Source organism: Enoplosus armatus, chromosome 18 (genome assembly GCF_043641665.1).
Source record: "Enoplosus armatus isolate fEnoArm2 chromosome 18, fEnoArm2.hap1, whole genome shotgun sequence".
Lineage (NCBI taxonomy): Eukaryota > Metazoa > Chordata > Actinopteri > Centrarchiformes > Enoplosidae > Enoplosus > Enoplosus armatus.
The window spans coordinates 20,438,035-20,461,269 of record NC_092197.1 but is presented as its reverse complement, the minus strand read 5'-3'; the positions used below and the strand labels follow the sequence as shown (position 1 = coordinate 20,461,269).

Below are 23,235 nucleotides of genomic sequence, written 5' to 3'. Positions count from 1 at the left end.
ATGAGCTTCACACAAACAATTAGCCTTATCCTAAATACATACTGATTGCCTTTGTCAACTCCATTTTATAATATTAGAATTGCCATCAAATGAAGTGCTAGTATCTATTTAAATTATATTTGGTAATATGTATAAGGCTAAATTGCTGGAGAGTCCTTATATCTTCCTTAAGAAGACGTTGGATTGGAAGAGAGACTGAAAAATCCCTAAAAATTTATAGTACTATAGCATAGTGAAACAACAAAAACTGTTCATTCATTTCCTCCATCGATCCATACGGATTTAATTCAGTCAATGGAGTTCTACAAATGACCTGTGGGGGGCAGCAATTCGCCTCTGCTGCGTCTAGTCTGCCGTACATTTCATCAGAAGAAGATTTCATTGTCAGGTCTCTTGGGGGGGGAAAGAAACAGCAGGCAAGAGTTACAACGTCACCATTAAGTTTTCAAATGAAACTGGTTTAGTTAAAAGTATCTAGAGGGTTTATTTTGCTTGATTTTGTTTTCTGCATAATCTCTTGTTCCACACGCCAGTCCAGTTGGTGGCGGCAACGCGCCTTTAAGCTGGTTTGCCAAGCGCCAATAAACTCCAAAGAAGACGAAGAAGAAGTAGAAGGCGACGTACGGCGTCGTCGCGTCAGTGACGTGGTGAATACAGGGCGCCCTGCTGCTGGCGGTGAGTTTAAAGAGTCCCGGTTGGTGGTGTGCAGTGAAAACAAGCCAGCCGCTCCTTTGTGCAGCGCTCCACACTTAGTTATTGCGGTCTGGACGGGAGGAGATGCCAAGAGACAGGTATGTTGTTGTGCTTTTTTTCTGTTCATGTGAAATGGTTTCTCGAGCGGTGTCGTGAGTTATTCCCCAACGTGCCGTCCATGTGAAAATGAGCCAACAACGAACCCCGCGTCGCTCTCTCTCTCTCTCTGTTGTGTTCCACCAACCTAAATACTTCAATGTAGTTTTTTAAGTCTAATTTGCGAGGCTTGTCACGTTAAGCCGCGCACCAGACGTGTTTGCTAGTCGCCATTTTGAGCAGCTTTTATACAATAAAGTGTAAAGCGGAGCTAACAGTGATCGATACCGCGCTTTCATCTCGGCCGGGCCTCCACTGCAAGTCTGTGTGTGTGTTCTCCTTTAACTTTAGTAGACTAGCTAAGGAGTGTGAACATAAGAGCCAGAGTTGGCTCCGTCACACACACACGCACTGTCGCTTGAAACAGAAGTGACAAAGTATTTTGCGTTTTTCCTCCGCAGTTAAGAGTTTGCGCGGTCACACCGCTGGTGGCTGCATCAATATGGCGGGCAGAGAGACGGAGGTTCTCGAGGAAGCCAGGTCGCTAAACAAAGTCTTTTCTCCTTTGTGGTGTCGCTATAAAATAACAGGAGAAGGTGTTGTATAACCTAGCTTTTTTTTTTTTTTTCTTTTAATATGGAGGTTTTGATTGGTTTTCCCCCTTCCGCCACAGCATGCCACTGCGGGAGCTGCCCTGCCTGAGCCTCCAGGGCTCCATGTTGTCTCAGCCCAAGAGGGTCGTCAAACGCAAGTCGAAGGGCTGCCCCGGCAAGGGCCTGGACACCGAGTGCACCCCGACAGAGCTCATCCAGCAGTGGTCCCCGAGCCACAAGCACCAGCGGCTCGCCTGCAAGGGGAAAGAGAATGACGGCAACCAGTTTGTCCTCGCCCGGAGATCCAGGAGGAAGAAAGAATCCACGTCCGGTAGGAAACCTCTCCCTTTCCCCCCCTCCCTTCTTTTTTTTTGTGTGTGTGTGTTTGACGCCATGGTGAACCATATTTCCCTCAGCAGGCATTTCATGGGACCACCTGCCTGACGAGCTGCTCCTCAAGATCCTCTTCTACCTGCCTCTGCAGGACCTCCTCAGGATGTCGACGGTTTGCAAGCGCTGGCATCGCTTGGCGTGAGTCTCGCATCGTTACACTGCACCAGCGCAGATTGACTAGTGTGGCGCTTAAATCCCCCACTGTCGCGTCAAAACCAGAGCCCTTTTTTTAAAACGAATGAAGGCTCGCAGTGTGTTTTTGTCCCTTCAAAGGGAGGTTTAGTCTGTGCAGGTCTCTTACTTTACATTCCATTCCATACTGAATCTGACCGCAGCCCACCCCGCTTGTGTGTCTGTCCCCAGGTTTGACGAGTCTCTGTGGCACAGCGTGGATCTGGAGGGGTTGACCCACACGGGTCCGGCTCTGCAGCAGGTGCTGAAGACGGGGGTCCGCAGGCTGCGCTGCCCTCGCTCCTTCGTGGAAGAGCTGCACTTCACGGACACGGGGTGAGTCCCAGCAGCTGGCGATGCTCGACCCAGGTGTGAAGTTGTTGTTGTTGTTGTTGTTTTCTGGTGCGTGCAATCTGGGCCAGAAGAGGGTTCACGTCTTACATTTTTCTCGTCAACGGTTGCAGACCCAAACAAATACTGACTTATCTACGAACAAGTAGTGCCGGGTTCCAGGCTGCAAATAGTTGTCATTTCACCGCTTCTGCTGTAACCACTGTCAAACACATCTGGACTCTCGCTCGTTAGAACGTGCGTGAAGGCCGCTGTTAAGATTCCAGTCCTCCTCTGAAAGTGGGGGAAAAAAACGACAAACGAATCTCTGATAGACGTTAAACTTGGATGGTTTTGTCCGTTTCTGTGTTCAGCCCACTGCAGGTAGTTGAGATGGATCTGTCCAGCTCCGTCATCCCCACCTCGGCTCTGGAGAGCATCATCTGCCGCTGCAGGCTGCTGGAGTATCTGAGCCTGGAGGGTCTGCGGCTCTCGGACACCATCATCAGGTATCGTTTTCGACCCCCCCCCCCCCTCGGCTCTGCTCGTCCAATGGGCAAACATTTGATTTGATTGATAAGGGGGTTAGCTTTAGGCTAGCTCACCAAAAAAGACAAAGGGAAACTGCTAGCCTGGCACTGGCAACACCCCCAAAGCCATGTCATTTCCATGTTTATACTGTGTTTATCAGGTGGATGATTTTATTTATTTATTTTTTGTCTCTCTCAGCTCTCTGTCCAAGAACCCGAACCTGGTGCAGCTCAATCTGAGCGGATGCTCCGGCTTCTCGGCCCCCGCTCTGTCCGACATGCTCAAATCCTGCTCCAGGTCAGCTACTCTACGCTATCTGCCAGAGCCCCGTGTCATCTGAAATTTACAGGCAGAGCTGTGTTTTGTTTTGTTTTTTTTTTTACTAATGCGTTCTTTCTTCTTCCTGTGCAGCATAGAGCAGCTGAACGTATCGTGGTGTGACTTCAACAACGATCACGTGAAGAGCGTTGTCGACAATCTGAGCTCCGGCGTTACTCACCTCAACCTCAGCGGCTACAGAGAGAGCCTCGCGCTAGACGGTAAGGGGGGGGGGGGGTGTGGGCGGTCGCTGGTCCCAAATCAACCTGTTACCATACTGCGGTTCAGTCTTCTAGTGTGGCGAGGTGTCGCGCTCCGATCCGTGATTTTAATCGGCTTCCTATGTTTATTTTTTGTTGTACAGATGCTAAGATCTGAGATTGACTGTATTATGTGTGTTTTTTGTTTTTTTTAAACAGATGTGAAGGTGCTGGTGACGAGATGCCCCCACATCCAAACTCTAGATTTAAGGTGAGGTTTGATTTGCAGCCCAGTTGGAGGACTGAGACTGTAATAATGTCTAATGCCTCGAACAATGGATCATGAGCAGCGTTTCATCTTCTTTTAGCACAAGTTCTTTTGTTGTTTAGAGGCAGTTGCAACTGCTTTTAAGCGCGTTCCCGCCACCTTCTGGATTTAGGGGTTAAAGATCACAACATGACGTCACGCTAATGTGGATTCGGTAACTAACTAGCTTTGTGATCGTCGTATTCACCCCGTAAACACCCCTCTGTGTTACAGTGACAGCACTCTGCTGACGGCCGACTGCTTCCCCGTCCTCAAACAGCTGGAGTACCTGCTGCATCTGTCCCTGAGTCGCTGCTATCACATCCACCTCGCCGCTCTCACGTAAGTTTTACCCCCGCCGCGTGCCCCTGCTCCCGTTACCCTTGAGCGACAACCCAACGTCGAACTCGTGTCATGTTTTCCAGCGACCTGGGTCAGATTTTCCCCGCGCTGTGCCTGCTGGACGCGTTCGGCCTCGTGCTCGACAGCCACCTGCCCCCCCTGAGGAAGGAGCTGCCCCGCGTCAGCATCAACTCCAGGCCGTTCTCCGGCGTCGCCCGGCCCACGCCCGCCGCCGGCCGGCTCGTGGGCTCCTGCAGCGACCGCGCCATGTGGAGCAGGAAGTGTCAACTGAGGTTCAAGCTGTAACCGCCATGTTTTTAGTTTTTTTTTTTTTTTCTTTTTTTTAAAGATGTTTAGCTTCTGTTCCTGCAGTATTCCCAACACACATACAGGGGGAGGGGGTGGTTGGTGTTCCAGCCCGTTATGTAGCAATGGAGCCATGTTTCAGTGCTGCTACAGAAGGAGGCGTTTTAGTGTCAGCTGGCATTAACGTACTAAAGGTCACACACTGGACTACGCCTTTTAAAGTACCGAACATGCAAGCCTGTAGAGAAATGCAATACTTTTTTTATTTTTTTATTTTTAGGAAAGCCACATTTGGATGTTGAATCCAGTTCTCGTTGGAATGTGTTAACACAAGCTTTTAGTGAATTCCTGAATGTTTCTAGGTTCTAATAATGTTATTAATTTAAAATATTTTGTAAGGGAAAATGTGGTTTGAAAAGGCTCAATGGAAATGTTGCTCGGACGTCCATAAATATTAAGGACGGCCGATTCCAGAAATGTCCCTGCTCTCAGCTGTAATAATGGGAGAACAGCTGGTTTTAATCAGCGGGGGAAGTTTTAATGTTAGAAAAAAAAGAGAGAAATAAAATTATGTATCTGGACCTTGAATCCCCAAACTAGCCGTGGATGTCCCTGCTGAACAGACATTTTATGTGCGGGCTTACACACCGTCTCACTGCGTGCTACTGCAAAACAACTGGACCCAGGTATCTGTAATGTACATGTGACTTCTCCTGCAGCGCCACAGTTGGCTGCTTTTTAAATTACCATTTCACTCAAAATGTCACACGGACTGAAGCTTTTAAAGATGGACGACGAGTTTTAACTTGTGAAACTGTTCTGTGTTGTGTTTTTTTCCCCCTTCCGAGTCTGAACCAAGTAAACCGCTGAATACAAACTGTTCTTTGTGTCGGAGCTTGTTTTTCATGCATTCAATAGAAGTTATTTTTATTTGTCAAATTGAGACAAGAGATGGATGCATAGATACATATATCGAGGTAGATAGAGAGAGAGATGTGTGTATGTATATATATATATATATATATGATTCCTCTCTTCCAACCATTCTGATTCACCCTCCTATCCAGTCCATGTGATTGGCCAGTTCCATGCTAGCTAGCCCTGATTGGTTGTTTGATTCAGACCTGCTCCAGTTTTTTTAAACAAAATGTGTCCATGAGCACCTGCCCCCCCCCCCCCCCCCCGTATTTAAAGGAGCCCTTCAGTTAGATATTGTTGGTGACATGCAACGGTCAAAATTAGTTCTTTCAACTGAAATTATAATTCAATAATATTGCCTACAGTAGCGCTTACACATCTCACTGTCAACATTGGAACTACTTTCCACCAAAGAAATAGGCCCAATGGAAACATTTGTTACAGTTAGTAAAAAGATCTACTGTAGATGACAAGGGGCCAGTGAGGAGTTCAAATAAAACACACAAAAGCATTTCTTTGTCATACCACTTTATCTGATTGGGGGAAAAAAAAAAAAAAAACACATCCTCAACATACCGACACGATTTTCATGAGGAACCCGCCGCCTTTGGCACACTGCATGATTACAATTTCCTCATCATTTTGTGAACTAGTCCTCAAAAAACCAGGGCAGGGAGGTGTTATGAAGGTGCACCGACAACGTTTTTTACCGATCAAGTGGAATTTACGAGTGTATAAAAAGAGACCTACTAGATTTTTTTTTATTAAAATATCTCAATCATTACAGCTACACCACCGCGTCTGGTCAAACAGTATCGGTGTCCTTTTACGCATTTAATGTCCAGTCATTTTGTTTGTGTCACTTTAAAAACCAGATAGATACATCGTTTCAACTATGTTGTTGTGGAAATAGCGTCCATGTCCACCTCAGGCACATGCTCCCAGTAACACTCCCAAAAGCAAAATCTAGCAAAATCTTCCCGCCTTGCGAGAGGACACAAGACGGACATTTGACCTAAAACCACGGAGCAGAAAACGCCCCTTTTTAAGCATGGAGTTCTGTTTTTCTTTTCTTTTCTTTGTCACCCAAACGGCTCAAAACGGCCAGAAAAAAATATATATAAAGCTATGTTTCAAAAATACCTTTCGTCGACAAAGGAGCCGTAACAAACAACTTTATATACTCTCGGCACAAATGACACTTTTGAAAGAATCAGTCGGATGATGCTTTATATTTGTCTTATTGTCAATCAATCTCTTGTGCAGAGTCAAACCAACACTAACAGGTACTGTGCATGTGTGTGTGTAACAGCCTGATGCATCATCTTCCTTCAAAATACTCATTAAAGCACCAAATGCGGATTCATCCACTGCTGAAAATAGTCCCCGACAAGTGCACTGTTTGCTTATTAAAAACTACAGTTTTTGGGGTTTAAAAAAAAAAACTATTTGTGAGATGTATGCCTTCACTAGGAACCAGTGGGCTTGGGGCCCCGAGTGCCACAGACAAGGTGGCAGTGTCGGGACTAATTTTGGGATTTGCTGACAATAAGAGAAATATAAAAAGAACGCTATTTTAAAAAACACACAGGTTTCGTGAAAGCACATCACAATCCTCTGTCCATTTGAATCTGATCCCCAAACAGACATGCGTCCTCAACAAGGCAGTATCCCAGACGGAAGTCCTGACCAAAGAGGGACCACAATCTGAATCTGTTATAACCTGTGAATAGTGGTGGGATGGAGATTCAAAAAAAATTGATTTGGAAGTATTTAATTTGAAGGAAAAAAAACAACAAAAAGGCACAATGCACACATTTAATCGTAACAATGATACCCCCCCCCCAGGTATAAAAATATTCCCCACAAGCTGGTACTTCCCTTTTAACACTGGAGGGAGACCAAGTCAGGTGTCGTGCGGTGCGCGCTCAGGACTCGTCTCAGTTTTCCAGGAGGACGGTGCGGAGCTGGTCCTCCTCGCTCATGCTGACCGTGGCGATGGCGCCGTCGTTGAACTCGAACGAGGTCCCGCCGTCGACCACCATGCAGGCGTCCCAGCACCGCGAGCGGACGCACACCCTGAAGCGGGCAGAGGCATCACAACATTCAGAAAGATGCGGCCTGCAGGGGCTTCTTTGACAAGAAGTGGCAACTCTCACTAGCCTGAGGAGGGGAGGAGGGGGAGGGGGCGGCTAAAGAGGGACGCTCACTGACTTGCTGGCGAAGCCTCTCTGCCAACTGCTGGAGAAGACCCGGTTGACGATGGGCTCCCGGACGCTGTACAGCAGGCGCCTGTCGTCTGGGCTGAACACCAGCGACTTGTTGTATTCATCGGTAACTGAACACACACACACACACACAGATACCCGCCCGTCACACACACAAACAAAAAGTGCCTGACAAAAGTCAATAAATAATAAATGCGGGAGAGGATCGGCGACTCACCTTTTTCAATGAAGTCAGGACTAAGTGGGATCTCAAGACCTGTTTGGGACTTCCCTGAAAAAGAAGACACGGTGTTTTGTCAGTGAAGTCGAACCCGGTTCACCTTGTTCGAGTTCCTCGGGGGTTATCGCGTCAAAAAACGTGCGCACGCACCGATTTTTAGAACCTCCTCCACGGCTTGCTCTACAAGTTTGTTGATGTTGTAGGACCTGCGGAGAGAGCAGACAAGAGGGTTTAACACACGGGACGTACTGTGGTGAATCGGCACCGACGCATATTTGTACCCATCTCGTCACCATTTCAGTTTAACACGCCGTTTGCGTCGACGATCTAATGTTACTTTGGAGCGCCAGGTTTTAACCGGAAATAATCGAGCTAATGTTGTCAATGAGGTTGTACTGTAAAGTAATATACCGTCACAAATATGAATTAATCACACCATGGCCCTGTCTATTTCCGGACACTCGTGCAATCTTGTGAATTTCTGATACAAAAGTAAAAGACCACCTTTTAAAAAAAAAAAAAAAAAAAAAAAAAAAAAAAGTGATAGTCCCACCCTAGCCTCGCATAGCCCAGACCATGTCTCCACACTTTGGAGAAGGATCCCTGCTAAAGAAAACACCACATAAAGTAGCAAACAACGTATGTGGACGATGTGATTTTACATTTGCTGTTAAAAAAAAAAAAAGACGAACATAACTTGATCACCGGTGTCCTCGGGGTGAAGCCGACCTACGCTCACTGGGCCCGTCAAAACCACCGACTTTGAAAACAGTAAGCACACAGTTAGCGGAAGGGGAACGGACCTATCCCAGCAGCCTACATCCCGGTAGGCCAGACTACTCCCACCCGAATACATGAGCGTGAAACGCATGGCGAACTCTCGCACTTGGTTTCACAGCAGTCGGCTGAAGGGAGAGGAAAAAAAAAAAAGGATTCCACAACGGTGTAATCAGACTGGGTTGATTACACCGACAGTGATTCAACATATTTCCCCGAAAATGTCGGGAGGTATTCCTTAACGTCCGTGACTCAGTGGATGAGGATCAGCGCTAGTGAAGTGAGTGTGGTTACCAGGCTTTGGAGCCCGTTCCCGTGCATATGCTGAGTCCGGAGCTCTTCTGCTTCTCCCACGGGCCGTCGTCCACGGAGATCTCGTAGTAGGAAGCCCTGCGGAGCAAGAGGTTAACATGGGGTTTGAAGGATTTTAACTTCACCCAGCGGTGGACAGAGATGGGGCGCGCCATGTTTAGATGGAGGCAGGCACATGCGCCAGTTTGGGTGACGGGAGGTACCTGGAGGACAGAGACTCTCCGATGAAGATCTCATTCAGGCTTCTGATGGGGAGGAGACTCGGCTTGGAGAAGCTCTCATGCAGTGTTCCTGTCCCTGGATGAGTAGAAGAACAAACAACGTCCGCTTACAGAGGCACGAGAGTCAAGTTCCTAATCTACATATTTCATCTTGCGCAAACGAAGGCGGGCGGGAAGGAGGAACGCGGGACAGACAGAAGGACTGGGACGTGTGCACATGAGGCGTACTCCTCCGGCTGTCCATGGTGGTGATGCGGTGGGCCTGGCTGTGCTGCTCCAGGCTGAGCTGCTGTTCGTGCAGGTCCACCGGGGTGGGATTGATCCCCGTGCCCTCCAAGTGCAGACGGATCCTCTGACGCCACAGCCACCTGAGCACGAGAAAAACAGGGCGGAGGCTTTCAGTTTGACTTTTGATAGAATGCATGCATACATGCTAGAACAAAACCAACTGAGAAATATGGTATCTGTTGGCCATAATGCATGACGCAGTCCCATCAAATGTCACCTTGAAGTACAGTGTGCCAAATCAACATCAATTGAGTGTAACAGATAAACTTCCTCTATCTTCTGGTAAATCAACATTTCCTCCTTTACAATAATGACAACAGTACTTCACTAACTTACGGGGGGGGGGGGGGTTGACATTCAAAATGGGATAAAAGCAGATGGATGCCATGTAAGACCTGTATTATGTCCAGGGGAACCCTCGTCGGTTGCTTAAGTTTCTTCCTGCTCCTGTTTTTTTTTTTTCTTTTGGCGTTTTTTTAGCCAGCTATGTGTTTACACAGAGACGCAGCCACATCTCACTCCCCATGCCTAAAAACCGAACAGTAAAGTACAAACCGGAACAGGAGCCAATCAGAGGGGGAGTAGGGCGGGTCTTCGCCGAATGCTAAATGCATGTTTAGGGTGCGTACCTGGACTCGCCAGGAGGTGGCGGTACGCAATGAAGGAGTGAGGGTCCTCGTGTCACAATCTGATTCCATACCTGAGCGGCAGGTTTAGAATGAATCTAGGAAAAGATGCAGGGTGACCTCTAGTAGCAGTTTCTATTTCTACACGACACATTAACTGGATTTAGGCTAACCCACAGACTCTGAGGACACAGCGGCGGGGCTTTAGACACCCTGTGACTTTTTCCAGTCAAGACGGGTTTAAACTTGGCTTGAACTCTAAGCTAATGACAGAGCAACCGAGCGAGTTATTTACCAACTTACCGACAGCGGTGAGAAATCTTGGGAGATTCTCTTGACGTTACTATTTTTTATAAATATTATATAAAAAACGGTTGCAAAGTGACTGACTTGTAGGTTGTCACTAATGAGCTGGACAAAAAGATGGTGGAAGTGAAGTGACAAGAGCACACAGGACAGGGCTGCGCGTTCACCAGCGCTCAGATTATCCGTGGGGGAAATACGCACCTGAACTCACCACGGCAGAGTTTCTCCAGTGCCTCTGGGAAGGCCCGAGTGTACCGCACAGGCAGGCATAGGTGACCCTCCGACCTTTTTAGTTGAAAGGGAGAAATGTAACGAAGCACGAGGAATGTGAAATAGCAACAATGTGGACGAGTCACAGTGCATCAGGTCTAATTGTTCCGTGCACATGTAACAATCCAAGCCCTTCCTGGGAGAAACAAAAGGCGCCGTTCAGTGTTTTTACCTCTCGGGGTCTGTGTTCACTCCAACAACTGGTTTGTCCTTGCTTAAAACCTTACTGGCAACAAGTAGCATTGTCCCATCACCTAACAAAACAAACTGCAGTTAGAGAACTTGTATTGTGCGTTGTGCATCTGTTGTCTAAAGCCTTTTTTTTGCCGCCCCCTCCCCCCACCTGGTTGAATAAGTCCTGCCCGTTCTGTACATCGTGCCCGGACAAAAAAAAAAAGAAAAAGAAAAGTTGGCGTTCAAGGACGACTCTTTTATTCTGACAAATAGTGAGAGATACTAACTGTGGAATGAATGGCATGTGCTACCTGTATATATTGTATTTGTAATGAATCAATGTCACAGGCAGAGGAGGCTGAAGTACAACAAAAAAAAAGAAACAACCCCCCCTCTCCCCCCCCCCCCGAAATAAAATAAAATTCCTACCTCCAGCAGAGATAATGGCGTCTGCCCATCGCACTACTTCTTGGCCGTACTCTCCCCTCTTCACGACTCGTACCTCGATGCCTTCCCTCCTGCCAAACAGACAGAAATTACAACAACAACAACAACAACAACAACAAAACAAACAAACAACCTTTCACAAAGAGTGTCTCTGCTGCCAAACAGGAAAGCTTCCCTGTGAGCTTCTTAGGAATGTGGCTGTGGGTTGGGGTGGGTCACATCTTACCTCAGGCTCTTCACAATGTGCTCCACGTTGTTGGTGTGGATGTTGTGTCTTTCCAGCAGGCCGCTGTAGCTGGAGCCCTTCATGGCAAGCTGCAGGACAAAAATATATATGTGTATATTTATATATCAGGTGAAATGTCAGTGTTTGTTCAGCCTTGGGCTGGCTGGAAGTGTGCCAGGTTGTGAAATGCAGTCCCCACCAGCTGTTTCAAGTCCTCCTCGGAGAGCCCCGCGTAGCGATACCGCTGCTGCTCAAACTCGTAGCGCGTCGTCTTGGTGACCACCGCTACCTTCTCCGGCTTGAAGCCGGCCTTCGGCTGCGACGAGGGGCTGCGCGTCGAGGTGTGGAGGGGGCGAGGCGAGGTCCCGTGCAGCAGGCTGACAGCTCGAGTCCCAAGGCACACCAGGTTCGCCACTGAGCGGCGAGTCATTCTTACGAGCGAACGCGCAGCCGTAAACCCGGTGAACGTGTCCAATTTTTAAAGCGTGCCCTGCTCGGTACTGCTGTTACGTAGCCGACATACTGCGTTAGTTACTGCCCACACACAGAAGTCAAAAAGTCAAGACACACACCCGGGTGTCACGGAAGGTCACCGAGTGACTGGCTGGTGACCCGCTCGCAACTCGGTGGTGTTACTTTCCTCCGGCAAGTAACACAACAGCAAGAGCAACAGTTAGCTCGCTGTTCAACTAGTTATCCCACTAACCGTATTTGGTAAGGTTAAAGGCTAGCCCCGCGTTACCCGCCGAGCTTGACAGGCTAAAAGTGGCTAGCAGCTCGCTCGCGAGTCGCAAGCTGCAAGCGAGCGGTCATATCACGTCTCCCGACTGTGGGCCACTCTTACCGCAAGCCACGCTAAAGCTGCGTCACGCTCCTCCGGTCCGAACGACTTCTCAACGCGGGGGGAACACACATGGGCAGGTTAGGAATAAGCGACAACACAGGAGAGCGCTGCCATGCAAGCTGGCACGTACCCCTCGTCATGCGTGCGTGCGTGCGTGCGTACGCGACGCACGGTTCGCCCGGATTGGCTGACGTCGCGTTGGCTGTCGGTTCGAAGGGGACGGAGCGGTGACGTTTTGTTTTGGCCGCAGCTCGTGATCTTGATGCGTTCGCGGCCCCACGAAAGCTGGGAGTAAATCGCCACGGGACGCTGCCAGAAAACAGGCTGCCGTTCATCCCAGCTTCGGGTGGTAAAAGAAGCTCCAAGCGCGGCCGCAACCAGGATTTTAGAAGCACTGGGGTCGTGAGTCATGACCTAAAACAACCTAAACCTAAAACAGTGTTTAAACTGTGTAGGTTTTTCCTGTTTTATTTACTCAGTTAAGATGTTGGGAGTCAATAAATCCTTTTTGTCACATCTGAATGTATTAATTCTACAGAATGTGAAGAAGGTGACCCCCCCCCCCCCACCCCAAGTTACTAAAACCCAGAAATCCCTATCCTCAATTGAGGCTATGAAACTATTATTTCATCATTTACAAGTACATCTGGAGACAGTAAGAGGTCAGAAGATCCTCATAAGAAAGGCGAAACCTCTGTGGGTCCTGGGGGGAAAAAAAAGAAACACCCACACACATGAGTCCTTGTGTGTTCCTGTCTGGTGATTTCTCTTGGGTGTGAGAATTAGCCTATAGCAATAAGTGTGATAGAATTCAATCAGGCCAAGAGCCCCCCCCCCAGCAGACATTTGGGCTTGTCATAGCAGAAAAAGTACAGTACCGGTGCTCCCATTCAAGAGGAGAAAGCAGCTATACATTTAGAACTAAAAGTATGTACAAAATATAAAAATATGCACATTTACAATATTTAAGTGAAGAATAAAAGTACAAATATACACAACAGCAATGTGTATGTATGTCCATATATATATATATATATTCATATATGTATTGTATCGCACTACTGTGTATGACTGTATTATATCTCGGGGCTCTACAGGTCAACGGGAACCAACGCCACATCTCACCGTCAAGAGACACTGGAGACGCTTCCTCTGGGGACGCCCACACGGCCCCTAATATCTAATGTGTCCCCCTCGGACATGTGGAGACGAGATGCGAGACGATTCGGCTTCAGAAGCCCCCCCCCCCCACCGGCTGAGGTGTAAACGGGCGGGCGGAGCGCTCGGTTGAACGGTAAGTAAGCTGTGGCAAAGTTCGTTTGGGTCGCTCACCTGGAGATGCGTTTCATTCATTAGGGTGACGGCGGCGGAGGGGCGGGGTAGTGTTTGTAAAAAAGGCTATGTGACCTGATTTGAGGGGGCATTGTTCACTAATTATCTTAAACTTCACCAGGGAATATATATATATTTATATATATATATCATTTTTTTCCCATACAGCGAGGTCGCTTATTACAGCGCAAGCTCTACTTTCTCTCCTGCTAATCGTGGCGTGTCGTTTCCTCGGCGGAGTTGCGCCTTCGAACTATCACGCGTCCCGGGCGAGGTGACGTGCGCCGTCGGTGAAACCGGGTTATTGTTTCGTGCCGGGGGGGGGGGGGGGGGTGAGCGGTTTCTCACGCGTGCCCCGCGCAATGCACAGAGACACACGTCCGGGCAAGCAAAGCATAAAGGAGGGAAGGAGGGAAGGAAGGAAGGAAGGAAGGGAGGAAGGAAGGAAGGGAGGAAGGGGACATGAGATGAGAGGTGACTTTTTTTTTTTTTTTTTTAACTCTCAACAAAGTTTTTCATACATCTGGGCTTCACCTGGAACTGTGTCACAGGGCTAACAGTGTTATTATGGGAGGACCATTTTTCTCATTTGTCCTCTTCGTCTCCCTCCCTCCCTCCCTCCCTCCCTCTCTCTGTCTCTCTTCTGGATGCCCCCCTCCCTTGTTTTTCCAATTACAGCAGGTGCAGGAGAGCTCTCACTCTTTCCCACACACTCGGAGTGCTCCACGTCGAGAGCTCCGTCTCCCCGGCTGCTCCAGCGAAAAACCCCTTGCTCGTTTTACTCCCCTCCCCTCCCTCCCCACTCCCGCCCCCTTGCCTTGCCTTGCCTTGCCTTGCCTTGCCTTGCCAGGATCGAACCACAACACCGAGAACCGAAGAACCCGACACCGGTCCACAGAGGTACGTGACAACATCTCCTTCTGTTCTGCTGTAAAAATGCATGGGGGTAGAGCTACCAGGTGGTTTCATTGCAGGGGGTGTTCGATAAGGACATTTCTTCGGTTGACTCTTCCAACAGAACGGATAAAGAACATAATGTGAGTCAAAGAAGGTAGAAGAAGGCAGAAAGCATAGATATTAAGTGATCACTTCGCCTAATCACACACACAAAAAAAAAAGAGAGCAAGCATTGATGAAACAGAAATTGTTTGACATTTAATCTCAAGTGGAACATCGTAGGACATTAAAGGGACGCTAGGAAGGTGACATCATAAAGTCAATGGGGGTCAAAAGCAGCCATTTATTCATTTAAAGGGTCAAATTCAGCCCGATAAAAACACGATTTCCCACTTACCTCTTGTGGGCTTCCAGCCATGCAAATAGTTTTTGGTTTTATCTGTCCAGGTTTTGAGATATCACGACATAGAAAATGTGTTCTTTTTTATTGGACTGAATTTTTAAATAGAGTAGAGTGAATGCTGTGTGCTGTTAAAGGAATCTAGACCTCCGTTGACTTTATGACTCCACCTTCCTAGTGTCCCTTTAATGTCCTACGACGTTCCACCTGAGATTAAATGCCAAACGATTTGCCGATTTCATCAACTTGTGGCTCCACGCGAAAGGCTGTCGCACATGGATTTAAACGCGTGCGCGTTATTTATTATTAAAAGCTGGTTCGGATCTTTTTCCAAGTCTATGCTACAAAACAATACTCTGAAGAGCTTTCATTCTTCTCCCTGTTCATGCTGGCCATGAAGAGATCCCTTTTCTAATGCAAATTCGATGTTAGAGGTCCGAGGACAGTCTCCCCAGTCCTTATTGTGAGCGAAGATACATTCGAAAGTTCTGCTAGAGTTAAAGCCGCAGTAGGCAATATTATTGAATTAGAATTTCGGTTGAAATAACTCATTTTGACCACTGCACGTCACTAACAATAAATAATTGAACAGCTCCTTTAAAAAAATGTGTGTCTGTGAGCACCCGCCCCCCCGTTTGTATTTACTCTTTTAAAAAAAACTGGACCAGGTCTGAATCAAACAACCAATCATGGGTAATCAGGGGGTTCTTGTGTTCTGATTCCTCTACTTCCAACCGCTCTGATTCAAACTCCAAATCCAGAAGGTGGAACCTTCTGCACAAGTCCTTTTTTGTAACAGAGTCGATGTGATTGGCCAGTTATGCGCTCGCTAACCCTGATTGGTTGAAACATCTTGAGTTCGTGGCCTGTTGGCCAAGCTAACGTCTTTATTATAAGCTGCCAACAGTGTCCAATAAACACAGATTGAAAGAAAAAAAATATATAGGCCACATTCAGGCCGACATTATGCGACATTATGAATGGAGACAGGAAGTCATTCATTCCACTGGAGAGTGAATGACCAGTGCCCCCTTGTGGCTGCTGGATCCGCTGGCCATCAGCTCATGGATACATTGGATTTTCAAACTCAGCGTTAAAACTGGAGTGTCAGTACAACGTGGGGGGGGGGGGGACTGGAGCCCCGCTGTAAACAAAATATTTTGTCCACTGCAAAAAAAGTTGAATTATACTCGCGGTACTAATGATGATTATACTGTAACTGTTCAGTTCTGATTTCATGACAGCCAAGCCACGCGAAACCGAGCTTTGCATTTGGAGAACGTGAACATTTTGACGAACAGAAAAGTGAAGAAAAATTAACAAAGTTAAAGTTAAACCTCTCATTTCGTGTCCAGAAAAGGTCGGTTTCCATAGGTCTCCGAGGTCCGCCAACTTTAAACGCTCCCTTTAGCTAGCTATGAGAAATGACAATCGCCTCCCTGTAGAGTCGTTTGCGGCAACAAGCCATGACCACTATGGAGTATACCTCTACCTCTGTCCCTGTCTCTTCTATCTCACATTGGAGTCCCGCCACAAAGGGATAACTTCACAGCTACTGTGAACATGAGGGATAATTACAGCAGCCAATAACTCTTTGAACAGTCGCGCACATATGAACGTGTGAGTATTGTATGAAGGCAACCTTAAAAAGATCACAACCTTGATAGATCCTTGAGAAACGCTGTAGCCACCTGTGCTTGGCATGAACCTACCAGCCTGCTGGTGTGACCGCACGCATTTTGTTTGCACTAACGGGCACATGTTGGTTTACTGCAGCAGGATGCAGCGTATCAGGGAGAGCATTCACATACGCACCATGAAGGCGAAGAGGAAAGTGGAGGAGATCTCCAAAGAGGACGTCCAGGCTTTCCTCAAGAAGAATGCCTTCGTGCTCTTTACCGTTGGGGCAGTAATTGTAGGTGGGTATGCCTCTGCAAGCGAAACGGAAAATGTCCCAGCAATGGGGGGGACACACACATGCATATAAGGGATATAATTCTCTCTGCAGGTATTGTTCTGGGATTCGCGCTCCGGCCGTACAAGATGACCTACCGAGAAGTGAAGTACTTCTCTTTCCCCGGAGAGCTGCTGATGAGAATGCTTCAGATGCTCGTTCTCCCCTTACTGATCTCCAGTCTAATAACCGGTACAGCACATTCACGCATTATGTCACGCATGTAACTGTTCCGTCAACGGTCCTAGGACTTGTTGAGTTTCCCTTTCATGTGATGCTATTTGGACTAATACAATCGTCCATACAGTTGCGACTGTGTTTCCTAATTCCAGAAATGACATATGTCCTTGCTCTTCTTGTAAAACAGAACAGAACATGTAAAATATCATACAGCAACTTTAACATACGTCAACGGAACTGCTGATTAAAAAGTTTGCCTTTGGTTTATGTCGTGTCCGGAAAAAGAGGCGCAACTTGGGAAACAGGTGGGGTTAGAGGCTTTGAGGGTTCTGAAAATACCTTACGAATAGCGGGGAATCTGGATTTGGCGAGGCCCAAACTGGAGCTATGGTGACTGGTGACATTTTTCGAGACACAAAAAGTAGTGTCTCAGATAGGTGTGATATCATATAAAATGGGCTTGCTTTGTGCTGGGAAAGAGTGACAGCTCAGGAGAAGGGGGGTTCACATGGAGATCACCTTTACAACCCAGTAATCACTGAGGAGGCCAACCTCGCCCCTAGCTCAGTGATGACGACATTCCCACTCATTCAGTTCCAGAGAAGACCCTCTGCCACTGAGACTTCCAGAAACACTATAACCGATTTTAAATGCCCCCTTTCGGTATGATTTCCTATCTCAGCATTTTCTGGCCGACACTGCTTGCATGGTAGGGCGAGCCCAGGGTTAGCGTTGTGTTTCAGAAATGTTGTGTTTCTGTATTTACGCGAGAGTTTCTTCCATTGATCTTTTTTAACTGGGGCTATTCAGGTCAAACGTCTAACCGATGTTTCAACCGTTGAGAAACGACATCGTGTTATGGAGACAGGTTGAATGGAATCTATAGCTAGGAAAAATGGCGGGGGATTTCGGTCCCCTCTAGAGTTATTTACGAGGAGCCGCTGGTCCCGCACATATTTGTCGGGAGCTTCAGGGATATGTCCTCAATGTTTCACCTGAATCTCCTGGAGATCCAAGTTTATGCTATGGCCATCAGTTTTAATTATTTAATCTTTGCTTCTGAGAAAATGTGTTTGTTTTTTTTCTGTCAGTTTGGAATGGGCGATGGCTCTGAATACTACAGTACCCGAAGCCTCAGTTTAGTCGCTATGGTGAAACAGCCAGTCAGAGGTGGGATTACGAGCTTGGATAGGATTTCTACAGGACGTGATCTTTGGTTTCGGCTATCAGTTAGCTTCGCACGCAACATCATTTTGGGAGAGTTTCTTGCCCATCCAAGCCTCGAGCGTGCCCAAACTGCCGGTCGCCTACAACTGACTATGCAAACTTCCAGAACCATAGATGCTCAAAATAGCTTGTCCCACACGTGACATGGAGCTGACAGGGCTTTCTCAATTGTAAAGACTATTTTTATATGTCTTAATGCTCTGATATCAACTGCATTTCCACCCTCTGTCCATTAGGAATGGCGGCTTTGGACAGCAAAGCCTCAGGAAAGATGGGCATGAGAGCCGTGATTTACTACATGACCACGACTTTTATCGCAGTCTTCATTGGTATCATAATCGTCCTCATCATCCACCCGGGAAAAGGGTCAAAGGAGGAGTTTGGAAAGCAGCAGAAGATAGAGCAAGTCAGTCCTGCCGATGCCTTCTTAGATCTGATCAGGTAGCCGGCACAGAAGAGCAATAATATTCTCAAAGTTTGACTGTGATGGCCAACATCACCTCTGAACCACTGTGTGACTTCTCCTTTCAGAAACATGTTTCCGCCGAACTTGGTCCAAGCCTGCACACAGCAGGTGAGCGCCACAATTAATGCTTTGCAAACTTTGCAATACTTTGTAACCATGAAGTCTTAAAACCGGTAATAACCCCTAACCCGTGCAGTGTCCAGTACACCCCACATAATGAGTGTGCCTAACAAATTTAATGATACTCTTCTCATTAGATCGTGCCACATCTAATGATCGAAGTTGACATTTTATGTAGAGTTTATCCTCTGAAGACCATGAATAGGCAATCTCCCCACTGGAGTATGACTTTCTTGTGGACAAGTGGAGGTTTTTGCCAGCTGGTGTGCTAGAGGAAAGGCCAAGAGTGGAATACTTCACTGGGCCTGAGATCTTGGCCCCCTACCTGATTAATGCTGGCCCAAGCCTGAACCCGACTTGAACTCAAAGCCAAAATCTCGTTGTCTCCCTCCCTCTTACCTTTTTTGCCGTCTCTCCCCGCCTCTGACACACCGAGGTGTAGACCCTTGACCAACCTACCACTTCACAGCTTATTCAACCCAGATTTCCTGACAAACTGGAGACTATAAACTTGTGTTGTTGTTGTTGTTGAGACACAGTTTTTGTCCAATCCACGACTCTTTGTCCAGTGCTGCTATGATTTACTGGGAAACCGTAACGCTCCTGAACTGGGATCTTTTTCATACTAGGACATTACTGGCATCACATTTTCACCACAACAATAATTCTAGCTACATGAACTGGGCTAACATGTATAGCATAGTTTAGTTCAACTTGCACTTTTTAATTTACTTCCCATAACTGACAAGACGTAGACTCTATTAAACAAATAAGACTTTGGTAAATGGTTGATAATGCGCACTGAACCAAAACCGAATCAACCTCAGTCTGGGACACAAATGAATGATCCCCAGAGGATGAATCCTCTGAAGGCCATAAATATCCACAACAAATTTCATAATCTGGCAAGTTTTCAATCTCTTATCAACAAAGAGGGAGTTGACCTGAGAGTGGTGCTAGATGAAAGGTCATTGGGTCACTAAAAACATTGGGATTCATTCTCAGGGAACCATGAATAACTTGCTAAGCTACATTTATGACAATCCAGCAATTCGTTTTGAAAGGATACTGTATCTTTTGGTCAAAGGAACACTTTGGCCAGATGGTGCCACTAGAAGGTAAAAGGTCATGGGGCCCTTAAAACTACAATAAAACCTTCTCCCCAGTCCCCTGAGCCAGGAGGACCTTAAACGGTCATTGAACTCAATGTATTATTACCTGATTCTGAAAGTTGACATTAGTGCAGACGTCTGTTTCAAAGTTCGCTGGTATAACCATGATCCTTTAAATTCTATCATTCTCCAGTTCAAAACCAAATACGGAAAGCGAACAGTCCATGTGACAGTGACAGTGAATGACACCCTCTTCAACTCGACCAATGGCACCCAGGAGGTCATGGAGATCACCAGAGAGGACGTGATCCCAGTGCCGGGTCAGGTAAACGGGGTCAACGCCCTCGGGCTGGTGGTCTTCTCCATGTGCTTTGGTCTAATAATTGGCAACATGAAGGAGCAGGGCCAGCTCCTGAGGGATTTCTTCGACAGCCTCAACGAAGCCATCATGCGTCTGGTTGCGATCATCATGTGGTAAGAGTTCACTTTCAGTGGGAGGTGTTTTCTGTTGAGCAAATGCTACCATCACACCTATCTTCAATTCAACTCCCTGTTCCTCTCAGGTATGCGCCTATTGGTATCCTGTTCCTAATTGCCGGAAAGATTGTGGAGATGGATGATCTGACACAGATGGGTGGCCAGCTGGGAATGTACACCATCACCGTTATCATCGGCTTACTGATCCATGCCGTTCTTATTCTTCCCACTCTTTATTTTGTCATCACTCGGCAAAATCCCTTTATCTTCATTGCTGGGCTCCTGCAAGCTCTGGTAACAGCCCTGGGGACCTCCTCCAGGTGAGTCTTGTCCAACACTGCCACACTTCACAACAAATGAATCACAATTATTCACTGAAACAAACAAGTATCTAGCCTAGATTTTTTGCACAAAGACGGGAACCATTTGGGAACCTAAAAACAGGCCTTTGAACTACTTTTGTTTGCTAAAAGAGTCAATACGCTTCTAACTAAGTGTCCGTCTAATTGTCAAACAGCCCCCCCCCCCCTAAAAACACACCTTTTTGACATCAGAATTGTGGGTGTGGAAGTAGTAGTAATGCCTTCGAGGAGAGACTTTCGGAAAGCATGCCCTGTCGTCCCCATTTGAACGATTCTAGCATCACGCCCTTTCTAAGGTGGCAGGACTCTGAATTTGGTAGTTTCAGTAACCGCTGTGTTGGCGCATGTCCCTGCAAATAAAACAGCGCATGGCTTCAGGAACCGGACGAGCACTAGCTGCTGAAGTTGGCATTACCCACTTTGTTGGTTTGTGGTACCACCGTCAGAGTAAAGAGTTCAGGCAGCTTTGTACACTGTGATCCCGGCATGTATTTCAGTGTGTGAATGGCATGAGGGAGAGTGTCGATTTTCTACCAAGATTCATGCAGAACTTGGCTCGCATATAGATGTAACCAAATCTGTTGTCTTGCATAGCCAGACCTATCTCCACACTTCAGAGAAAGGTCTGGCACAACCCATTATCACGCTGGGATAGGGGGGAAAAAAAACGCTCTGGCTTGTTTGTATTTCTTTAAACCAATCGCAATGGCTTTGGGCCCTGGGGGAGGAGAATTCTGACTGAAATGGTCGGCCAATGACAGACTCATCCCAACAGCCTACATCCATTGAGTCAGACTACCAAATCTGTGACTCTGGTTTTCCGATACTTTGGTTGACCTTTACACCCCTTCCCTGCCGTGACCCACCTGGATTTGAAACAAACCTGGCAACATATACATGCAGTACTAGTTGCTGGATGTAAGTTTTCTAGTCTATGCTAACCTAGGCTAAACATGTGCCAGACGGAACTTTTTCCAGACGGAAAAAAAACAAACAAATCTCTCAGCTCATCTGAATGTGAAGTTGATGGCAAACAAGCGTATTAGTTCAGTATATGTACAAACAAAGCTTTAACACTGAATCTTTAAACGGGACTGACTAGACTGGATCATCGCCACTGACTGAATCAGAGGCTTTTAGCAGTCGTGCTCCTAACTGGTGAGCGAAAGCAGCGTTGGCAGCTCAGCCACTGTCGCAAGGGGGGTAGAGCGGGCCGGGTGATCCTTCCAGCAGTTTTGAATAAAAAAAAAAAAATCTCTTCCCCATTCTTTCATCTCCCAGCTCAGCCACCCTCCCTGTCACCTTCAAGTGTCTGGAGGAGAACAACAAAATTGACAAGCGAATCACGCGCTTCGTGCTGCCCGTGGGTGCCACCATCAACATGGACGGGACGGCTCTGTATGAGGCGCTGGCGGCCATCTTCATTGCCCAGGTCAACAACATGGAGATGAACTTTGGTCAGATCATCACCATCAGGTAAACATGAACACGGGGGCGATAGTAGCCAAGGCTTAAGCTGTTGTCAGTGAGATTCATCTGTGCGTTTCTCTTCAATCAAGTATCACGGCAACCGCAGCCAGTATTGGAGCTGCCGGCATCCCTCAGGCAGGCCTGGTCACCATGGTGATCGTACTGACCTCTGTCGGGCTTCCTACTGATGACATCACCCTCATCATTGCGGTTGATTGGTTCCTGTGAGTATCTTCCTGTCTCGTGAACATGCGGACAACATTCTAGCTTAACGTCCATTCCAACACAAGTGTGTGTGTGACACGTTGCTCCGTGAAGTGCCCCCCCCCCCCCCCCCCCCCCCACATCAACCATCTCTGTCATCTTAAAGGTCAATGGCAGCCCTGTATCTACTACCACCTAGTGACACACTTCTCCTCTCTCCCCGGAGTCTTGTTCTACATCTACCCTTTTGTATTGAATATTTTTTGCAATGAGTTTTAACATAGAAACATAATTAGGTTTCCCAAATTAATCATTTCAATTAGAATACCCTTCCCAGAAATTACTCAGCTAACTGGGGTAATAAGAAAAAAAAAAAAAAAAAAAGAAACCCTTCTCTCCTTTAACTAGGATGGACCAAATATGAATGTCTGTCAGAGCAGCCTCCCTTCATGAAGACAGGCCCGTCACACTCTGATGAAAGTATCTAGTGCGTGTTCTAAAGTTGAGGGGTGTTTCATAAAGCAGGCGAGTGTTAGAATCAATCTGACAGCAAAATACCTATTTCTTGGCCGGGTGCGCGCCCTGGATTCCGGGAAGCCACCGCGACCGGACGAGAAATAGTCCAGCACACAACCCTGGGGCCCCCGTAAAAGCATTTCTAGGTGGACACTTTGCTTGAACCACTTTATTTCTCAGCTTTTTATATCTTTGAAAGCAACACTTGGAGGCTGTTTACACCTGGCGTCTCCGGCGACCACTTGTGAGTGATGATCTCACCTCCCCCTGCTCCACATGCAAACAAGCATCATCATTTCCGTTTGCAAAGACAGAGTGCGTTGTCGGGCGTGTGACCTGAACTTGAGGAAGTTACTGTTTATCAGACAAGTGTCTCTGGGG

The 23,235-nt window shown here is 47.2% G+C and overlaps 3 protein-coding genes across 6 annotated transcripts; 2 read left to right on the top strand and 1 right to left on the bottom strand.

The window, feature by feature from the left end:
* The first annotated feature begins 777 nt into the window (after positions 1-777).
* On the top strand, positions 778-4,280 carry skp2 (S-phase kinase-associated protein 2, E3 ubiquitin protein ligase). Its single transcript, XM_070925175.1, has 10 exons — positions 778-791; positions 1,463-1,713; positions 1,799-1,913; positions 2,139-2,282; positions 2,651-2,785; positions 3,006-3,104; positions 3,219-3,346; positions 3,545-3,596; positions 3,867-3,974; positions 4,058-4,280. Exons 1-10 carry the CDS (start codon positions 778-780, stop codon positions 4,278-4,280), a joined length of 1,269 nt encoding a protein of 422 aa, XP_070781276.1.
* Positions 4,281-5,709: 1,429 nt separating this feature from the next.
* Positions 5,710-12,177, bottom strand: nadk2 (NAD kinase 2, mitochondrial). Of its 4 annotated transcripts, none has more exons than XM_070925165.1 (12): positions 12,138-12,177; positions 11,294-11,382; positions 11,050-11,138; positions 10,619-10,700; positions 10,378-10,461; positions 9,185-9,324; positions 8,939-9,032; positions 8,718-8,813; positions 7,797-7,852; positions 7,644-7,697; positions 7,409-7,536; positions 5,710-7,277 (listed from the first exon to the last, which is right to left on the bottom strand). In XM_070925165.1, the coding sequence occupies exons 2-12, from the start codon at positions 11,374-11,376 to the stop codon at positions 7,083-7,085; spliced, it is 1,101 nt and encodes a 366-aa protein (XP_070781266.1). In that variant the 5' UTR covers positions 11,377-11,382; positions 12,138-12,177; the 3' UTR covers positions 5,710-7,082. The 4 variants fall into 4 exon arrangements, with proteins under 4 accessions (XP_070781266.1, XP_070781265.1, XP_070781263.1 ...); XM_070925164.1 differs by lacking the exon at positions 12,138-12,177 and adding an exon at positions 11,493-12,114 and having other exon boundaries at positions 7,413-7,536; positions 8,939-9,010; positions 9,181-9,324; XM_070925162.1 differs by lacking the exon at positions 12,138-12,177 and adding an exon at positions 11,493-12,114.
* A 4,369-nt stretch (positions 12,178-16,546) lies between these two features.
* On the top strand, positions 16,547-20,303 carry LOC139301707 (excitatory amino acid transporter 1-like). Its single transcript, XM_070925166.1, has 5 exons — positions 16,547-16,685; positions 16,775-16,912; positions 18,364-18,568; positions 18,659-18,701; positions 20,019-20,303. The coding sequence occupies exons 1-5, from the start codon at positions 16,547-16,549 to the stop codon at positions 20,301-20,303; spliced, it is 810 nt and encodes a 269-aa protein (XP_070781267.1).
* Positions 20,304-23,235: the final 2,932 nt, after the last annotated feature.